This window comes from Sinocyclocheilus rhinocerous, unplaced genomic scaffold (genome assembly GCF_001515625.1).
Source record: "Sinocyclocheilus rhinocerous isolate Xijiao unplaced genomic scaffold, SAMN03320098_v1.1 scaffold847, whole genome shotgun sequence".
Classification (NCBI taxonomy): Eukaryota; Metazoa; Chordata; class Actinopteri; order Cypriniformes; family Cyprinidae; genus Sinocyclocheilus; species Sinocyclocheilus rhinocerous.
The window spans coordinates 59,194-68,402 of NW_015662598.1; the positions used below are offsets into that span (position 1 = coordinate 59,194).

The window sequence follows — 9,209 nt, forward strand, 5'->3', positions numbered from 1 at the left end:
CCGTGCCTTGTAATGAATGCAAGCAGTTCAACAATGACTGAGCACGTTCCTCTGTGAGGCGTGCTGTCTGTTCGACCGAATCCAACTCCATACCGAGAAAAGAGATCCTCTGCGTCGGGGAGAGTTTGCTCTTTTCCCAGTTGACCCGAAGGCCCAACAGGCTGAGGTACCTGAGCACCAAATCCCTGTGCTCGCACAACTGATCCCGAGACTGTGCTAGTATGAGTCAATCGTCGAGATAGTTGAGGATGCGAACACCCTGCTCTCTCAGGGGAACAAGAGCCCCCTCCGCAATTTTTGGCACTCTTGACGCTCTAGCTCGCTGGCGACAAAGGAGGATGAATGTGATCCAACCCTGGACCGTCCACAACTCTCCGAGCCCTCTTGGGGGACCCAGAGATAGAGGAATTTGCTCTTTTGTTGAGTGTTTGGCTACCATCGACCGAGAGGTCAGTGGCGGGATAAAACAAATCAAAAGATTCTCCGCCCGGCCCTCCTCCGGGGGAGGGAGTGGTGCGTTCACCATCTCCCGAAGAGCAACTCCCTCCATCTCTGGGTCACCCGTCTCAGGGCCTCTTGCTCTTCCGCTTACCGCCAGGTTTGGCGGGGGCTGAGACGGGCGGGGTGGATGCCCTGCGACCGGCTCCACGGCGCTGCTTAGCTGGAGGCTGCTGCGGCACAGGAGCGGGGGCGGCCTCGGCAAGGTGTGTGTCGCCCAGCAGTTCTCGGCTGCACAGAAGCAGACTGAGGTGATTCGACACATCCTGCCCCGGCGGGCAGCTGTTGCCTCCCCCCGTCCGCCATCCGCAGCTGCTCGCCGGGGCAGGATGTGTCGAATCACCTCAGTCTGCTTCTGTGCAGCCGAGAACTGCTAGGCGAAGCTCTCGACTGCGTCGCCAAAAAGGCCGGTCTGGGACACGGGGGCATTAAGGAACCGAACTTTGTCGGCGTCCCTCATGTTTGCCAGACACAGCCAGAGATGGCGCTCCTGGACCACAAACGTGGACATTGCACGACCCAGAGAACTCGCTGTGATCTTCATCGCTCAGAGCGCGAGGTCAGTTGCGGTTCGTAGTTCTTTTAGAACCTCCTGATCGTGACCACCCTCGTGCAGGTCCTTCAGTGCCTGAGCCTGGTGGACCTGCAGTAACACTATGGGTGCCTCTCCACAGGCCGCATAAGCACTGCCGGTCAGACCAGACGAGTGCTTACAGGCTCGGGAGGAAAGGTACGGTTTGCCCCGCCAGGTGGAAGTGGTACCAGGACACAACTGCATCGCTACCGACCGCTCCACCGGGTGGATCTCCGTATACCCTTTGGCTGCTCCACCATCGAGGGTGGTGAGGGAGGGAAAACTACCATAACCGTTTCTGGCAGTAAAAGGTGCCATCCACGACCTGGTGAGCTCCTCATGCACCTCCGGGAAGAATGGTACCGGAGTGGGGAGCTGAGATCCAGCAAGGGCCACCCCGAGAAACCAGTCATCCAACCTCGAGGGCTCGGGACACGGTGGAGGTTTCCACTCGAGCCCTACCCTCTCGGCGGCCCGGGAAAGCATAGCCATCATCTCTGGATCCGATTCAGGCCTTGCTACCATCCTGGAGGGCTTCCTCTCCAAAGAGGTCCGCCTCGCCCTCCGATGCAGCGATCGACATCCGATCGTCGGGAGGAGCCCCAAAGGATACGACTGGTACGCTCCTTATAGAGGGCGCAGCGCGCTCCTGAGAGGGCTCGACTGGCTGCGAAGTGCTAGAGGAGTGGCGGTCCCTGGGAGGGTGGTTCCTCGGAGGGGTTGCCGCCACTGTGACCCTCAAACCACCCGAGCTACTGCCTGAAGTAGTCCTCCCCTGACTTCTTCCAAAGAAGAGAACTAGATCGCGGCAGAGGTACTGGAGCTCCACCACTTTTGAGGTAATGGAGCCTGGTCCGCAACTCCGAGATGGTCATCTTCCCGCAATGAGAACATGACTCATCCACGAACGCCACTTCAGCGTGTTTAATGCCCAGGCACGTGAGCCAGCGATCGTGACCATCACCCGGCGCCAGGTAACGACCGCATGCAGAAACGCACGGGTGAAATGCCATCTTTAAAAAGACATTCACTCGTGAATGCTTTTTTAGGAGTGCTCTTTTAGTTGTGCTGAAGCACACAGGGGAGATGGCCGCCGCAACACTACAGGGGGTAGTGCAGCCTGTAGTTTGCACCCACTCAACAAAGGTCGACCAACCCGCTGTAGCGCCGTACCACCTGCACAAAGAAGCTCCTTTGAGTGTGCTGACTCCACAAACGAAGTAGTAGTCTGGAGCAGAACGAAACAACCACTCGGCTCCGAAGCGAAAAGCCTTAATATGCGGTGCATCTGCTGCCTATTTATACTCGCGCTGCAATCAGGGGCAGCTGGATGCAATCATCGCATGCCGATGTGCATTGGCTCATTTAGTTTACACTCGAAGTAGATTGGTCTCTCAAGCGAGATTCCCAATTCGTCGGTCACCGACGTGACGTCGAAAGTGACCGACTGAAAGGGAACTGCATTTTTACTCGTCTTATGTTATGACTAGTCCAAATGGATACTGTAGAATTCAATTAAAACATTTGCTAGTAAAATAAAAAATCTTACTAGTAACATTTCGAATAAGTACTAGTATCTATTGAATAAGTACTAGTATCTATTTAATAGGTACTAATATCTAATGAATGAGTATTAGTTTCTAATAAATAAGCACTAGTACCTAATGAATAAGTACTAGTATCTAATAAATAAGCACTAGGTATCTAATGGATAAGTAGGCCCTATACTAGTATCTAAGTTCAATCTTCCACTAGAAGATATAATCACTGGAATAACTTAAAGGGATACTCCACACAAAAAATTTACATTCTGTCATTATTTACTCACCCTCATGTGGCTTCAAACCCATGTCTTTCTTTTTCAAAACACAAAAGAAGATATTTTGAAGAACATTGAAAACCAAACAACTTTGATAAATAAGCACTAGTACCTAATGAATAAGTACTAGTATCTAAAAAAATAAGTACTAGTATCTAATGGATAAGTAGGCCCTATACTAGTATCTAAGTTCAATCTTCCACTAGAAGATATAATCACTGGAATAACTTAAAGGGATACTCCACACAAAAAATTTACATTCTGTCATTATTTACTCACCCTCATGTGGCTTCAAACCCATGTCTTTCTTTTTCAAAACACAAAAGAAGATATTTTGAAGAACATTGAAAACCAAACAACTTTGTTGCAAGAACATTTCTCAAAAGATCTTCTTGTATGTTCCCCAGACGAAAGAAAGCCATACAGTATTGAAAAAAACATCAAGGTAAGTAAATGATGACAAACTTTTGGGGTGGAGTAGTAGTTTTATACTTTATGGGGTTTAGTGGGTTTAATACCTTAACAGGCCTTTATGACTGCTGTGCAGTGGCACAATAACTGGTAAACATCTGTTTTACGTCATATTTGTTTCTACATTGTGTATTTTAACTTAAATATTTTATTAATCAATCAGCTTCACTTCCTCACAATTCCATGTTCTCCTTGTGTCTATAGTGAGGCTCAGCAGTTTGTGGATAAAAAAGGTGCTTTGGGCAAAGGGAAAGGCAGGAAACTGTATGCCTACAAAGCATGATGATGAAGGTAGGAATATGAAAATCTTCAATTTACTTTATATTTGTGGATTTTGTTGAAGTAAGCATCACTATTACTGTTGCTGAAAATAAAACAATCCTATTTTAAGAAAGATCCAAGCTAAATACAGAGATCAGAATGTCATAGAGAAACTTTGCTGTGGACTCTTTTGACTAGAACCAGTATGCAACCACTTGGCAATGCCTTAGCAATCACGCGGAACTCCGTATAGCAAAAATATATCAATGGGTTAAAACACTATTTAGATACCTTAGAAAACATATTATCCACCACAACATCCAAGCTTCATGAAGCAACATTTGCATAGGCAGATGCCACTAACAGGTTCTTGAAAAAATTAAAAAATCTATTTAAGTGCAGCTTCCTATTCTTTCCTATATGCTTTGTGTCTTATCATACAGAAATGGATAAAGTTTCAAAGAGATTTTGCAAATTTTAGGACAGCTTGCATTCCATGGGAGTGGAAAATAAAGGAAGTTGAGAGTAAGTACTAATGATTTTTCCCCCCAGAGGAATGCTGCATATCACTTCAGATGTCTTACTGATGACAGTAAATTATTTCTTTCACCTGTACTGAATTAGAAATGAAACCATATTTATTTACTTGTTGCAGAATGTTTCCTGCAAGTGACCAACAAAGAGGTATTCGCATGTTCCTTATTCTGAGCCCTGGTGATGTTTCATCCATTTGCAGGTCACTTTGGCTCCTCAGTTGCTTCATACTTTATTTTCCTCCGCTGGATGTACGGCATGAACTTGGTCCTCTTCAGCTTGACCTTTGGCCTGGTTGTGATACCAGAGGTCAGTGTATACCTATACTGTACCTATATACATTAATAATAAAATTACATCTTTTGCTTTACAGTAAAGGGAGCAGTAAAGTATCTTTTTACTTTAATTGCACCCTTAAAGAAATACACTCTAAAAAATGCTGGGTTAAATACAACCCAGTGCTGCGTAAAATATGGACAAACCCAGTTACTGCCCAGAAGGTTGGGTTAAACATTTAACCCAACTGTTGGTTGAAAACAACCCAATCGCTGGGTTTGTCCATATTTTACCCAGGCTGGGTTTTATTTAACCCAGCATTTTTTAAAGTGAAATTTACTTAAATTTAGGCCATATGTAGATGAGGAAACATTTAGCATTACATCACTTGCTCACCAATGGATCCTCTGCAGTAAATGGGTGCTGTCAGAATGCCGTCAGCTGATAAAAATCTCCGGAAATAGTCAGCACAACAGTCCATCTATTAACATCTAGTGAAGCAAATTTCTCTATCCATAATATTGCTTTATCCAGTGCTTGATCTCGTGTAAATCAGGTGAGAAATATGCACAGATCAAGCACAGTTTACACCTGAAAACAGTCCAAAACAATTCTAAACAAATATGTTGTGAGAGGACAATGGATGGACTTTTTCACTGGAGAAAGTGTTATCATGCTTTATGGACTTGTATGGTAATTGCCAGAAGCAACAGTGTAAAGTTTTTTGGGTGAATTATTCATTTAACAAATGATTTTCCACAAGGTTGTCATTGGGGCTTCCATATGGATCCATTCCTCGGAAAACTGTGCAGAGAGAAGAGCAAGACACTGCTATGGACTATTCTGTTCTCATGTATTTCAATTTAAGATCATGATACATGCATTATACAGAGGTCTGAGACCACTAGTGAAAACATTTGCATTTTTAAAATTCAATTTTCTAGATTTGATAACAATTTGAGTTAAAGGTGAATTGAAAAAAAGAACATGAATTTTAGAATATCTTAGTACAGTATTTTTATGTTACCTTTTTGACAGCACCACCCTGAAAAAAAATGGTAACCCTTTAGAACAGGGAACACAAATTCACTATTAATTAAAAGTTTTCCCTCTGTAACCCCCAAATTTGCTGCTTATTAATAGTTAATAAGGTAGTTGCTAAGTTTAGGTATGGGGTTAAGGCATCTAAAATATGCTCATGCAAAATATGTCATTAATATATGCATTATAAGTACTAATAACAAACCAATATGCTAGTAATACACATGCTAATAAGCAACTAGTTAATAGTGGGAAATGGTCCTTAAAGTGTTACCAAAAATGTAAAACCTTTTTGTCAATTTTTAATTAGTTCACTTACTATAAATAAAGACTTTGAAAGCTTTGAAGCTTTTTAAAACGTTGAAAGACCTTAATGTTACGGTGATGTTGTTTTAAAATATGCAGCATATTTTCTGTTACACATGTATATATTAAAGAAAGAAAAATTACCAGAAAAATTAATAGGTTACTTCAAAAAAATGTGCAGAATCTGAAATATTTCATTTAGTTTAGAATAAATTATTTTACATGTTAAATTCCAAGTTTAAATTAAATTTAAAACCCCATATTTTTAAAACAGTCTTAGATTTTTGTATCCTCTGTACATATTTTCCTTGAAAAATGTGTGATGAAATTAGAGAATTGCATAGTTTGTTTCACGTTTCTTGTTATTATAATATAAATACATTGTTATCAATAACACTCTCTGATGCCTTCTCGTTGACAGGGTTACTGCAAGTACTCGGTACTTTTCTATGGCTACTATAATAACCAGTGAACCATTGGCTTCCTGAAGTTTCGTCTCCCTCTGTCTTACCTCCTGGTGGGCATTGGGACCTTCGGGTATAGCCTCATGGTTGTGATCAGAACGTGAGTCCCTTTTTCATTCTTTGCTAGATGTTGTAGCAATGACATGAAATGTTCTTGAGAAGTACATGTGACAGTGAATATCTACATTATTAGTTCTTACTGGATGACAAAAGGTTGTACAGGTACAATGCAGTGTTTTGCCTTACATCTAAGATGGTAAAAAGATGAATTGTGTTGTCATATTAGACAGCTTTGGGACCTTCGGGTATAGCCATATGGTTGTGATCAGAACGTGAGTCCCTTTTTCATTCTTTGCTAGATGTTGTAGCAATGACATGAAATGTTCTTGAGAAGTACATGTGACTGTGAATATCTATGCCCACAAAAAGTGCCTTTGAAAGAGTATAATTGTTGTTAGTTCTTACTGAATAACAGAAGGTTGTACAGGTAGAATAGAGTTTATTGTCTTTGATCCAAGATGGTTAAAAGATGAACTGTATAGTCATATTAGATAGCTATGACAGGGGGAAAAAACATCCAACCTAAAGGTAAAGGGGTTAATTTTGGCACTAGTGTAATAATAATAATAATTAGTTCCCTTTCAGTCGGTCACTCTCGACGTCACGTCGGATGACCGACGAATGCCGAATGCAGGATGGCCGGATTCCTAAGGACATCATGTATGGCGAGCTCGCCTCCGGCACCAAACCAACAGGCAGACCAGTGCTCCGGTACAAAGACGTCTGCAAGCGTGACCTGAAACCCGGAAGCCTGAATCCTGCAGACTTGGAAGCTGTTACCGCAGACCGTGTCGGCTGGCGGCTCGCCATAAGGACCAGCACAAAGCTGAGCGAGGGAAAGACAGAGGACCAGTGGGAGGAGAAAAGGCAGCGCAGACGGCAGAGAGCAGAGTCAGTGCCCACAGAAGCAGTCTCAGGCTTCACCTGTAGTAACTGCAACAGACTCTGCCGCTCTCGTATTGGACTGTTTAGCCACAGCTGGCACTGCAATTCCACAACAGACTGACCCGGGCGCAGATACTCCATTGTCTCTCGAGACAGAAGGATGCCGATTGATATGTATATCTGCAAACTGATTTATGTTCGCCACATACATTTGAAAAAAAGTCTTCAGATTCAAAGAGTGACATTTAGTATTAATATCCTATAACAGGAACAAGCTTACGAGTTTTGTCAGAGAAATATGAAGGCACCTAAGAGTAAAATATAGTAATGTAATTGTGAGATTTAAAAAGTTGTAATTACAAGTAAAATCAAAATTCAAAATTGTGTGATATAAAATTGCAATTACAGAAATTTTTTTTTGTCACTTTTGTTAGAAACAGTCACAATCATGAGGAGTACAGTGAAAATTGTGAGGTATAAAATCGAAAGTTAGAATTACAAAAAATAAATACATATTTGTGAGATATAAAGTTACACACATTTATGTCATGATAACTTTGAGAACCGCTGACTCAAAAGACACATTAACCATATTAGCCTCAAGTCCATTTCTCTACTAATAAGGATTCAAAGGTTTGTCACAATCATGAGGAGTACAGTGAAAATTGTGAGGTATAAAATCGTAAGTTAGAATTACAAAAAATAAATACATATTTGTGAGATATAAAGTTACACACATTTATGTCATGATAACTTTGAGAACCGCTGACTCAAAAGACACATTAACCATATTAGCCTCAAGTCCATTTCTCTACTAATAAGGATTCAAAGGTTTGCATGCCAACTTCCAAACTCATGACATTGGTCAAGCCAGAGGTTGAGGTGTTGCTCAAATAATGAATTTTAAATAGGCCAGGAGACATTTTAATGTGAAAAACAATAAACACTTCACCTTTAAATACAAAACCTTTTCTTCAGTTATTCAAAAAATGCATTCACCACAGCATTATTGTATTATAGTATGTTGCCAACATGATTGTGTTAGTTTGACTGCAATTAGAAATTGTGCGTCTGTTATCCTGCCGGTGAGAATGGATTCTCTACAAGTGTTTTATAAAGTCCACTCTCGCTGTTAGGATGGCTAAAAACGCAGGTGTGGGGGGAGGGGATGGAGAAGACAATGAGTTCACCTTTGCCTGGAAGATGTTCACTAGCTGGGATTATCTTATTGGAAAAGCTGAGACAGCCGACAATAAATACGCCTCCATCACCACCAGCTTTAAAGTATCTGATTGTGTGTATACGTGGAAGTGCTTGGATAGGTGTTGATGTGTGTGTGCTGACCACTGCAGTTTTGTTTCATGGTCCGGTTGTCATTTTAGAGACCTGAGGAGGTCAACTCTCTGTAAGACCACATATCTGCCACTGGTTTGATAAATCCTCTGGCCAGATCAATTGATATGGTTTACATAAATGTTCATACATGTTCTGTAGCTCCAAAATGCTCATTCATGAGTTTTTCTCAGTTTAGAAACTCTAATGCTGTCTGCAGGAGTCCATTGTAGATGAGCAGGATAACATTCATCTATGGAGATTCCTACGTGTTCTAGCCAACTTTCTCATCACCTGTACCCTGGGAGGAAGTGGCTATCTCATTTCTGGAGGAGGTTGTGTTTGCAGAACGATGTATGTTATAATACATCGTGTACACTCACTAAACAAGTGAGAGTGGAGAGATTCGTCCTCACGCGAGCCTATCGCAAGACATCTGGTAGGGGGGGCACCTGGGGTGGCCAGCCAAATTTCAGGGGGGGCCGGTGCCACCCCTGGCCACCACGTAGACACGCCCCTGATCTGGAAGCTGGCTGGGTGAGTCCAATACATAAGCTCATCACCAACAATCTATACTGTTTTGATAAATAACAGCCATTTTCATTCTCAGCCCTCTCAGCCAAATGGTGAGTTTGACATAAGCGGCAACGTGCTTGGTTTGGTGTTTAACCAAGGAATGATCTGGTAG

The 9,209-nt window shown here is 42.4% G+C and overlaps 1 protein-coding gene across 1 annotated transcript; it reads left to right on the forward strand.

The window, feature by feature from the left end:
* The first annotated feature begins 3,423 nt into the window (after positions 1-3,423).
* LOC107728197 (transmembrane channel-like protein 2) lies at positions 3,424-9,209 on the forward strand. Its single transcript, XM_016538294.1, is given in 10 exon segments — positions 3,424-3,452; positions 3,567-3,637; positions 3,640-3,653; positions 4,067-4,148; positions 4,360-4,484; positions 5,207-5,294; positions 6,200-6,344; positions 8,326-8,473; positions 8,742-8,861; positions 9,132-9,209. Coding segments are annotated over 10 exon segments (900 nt in total).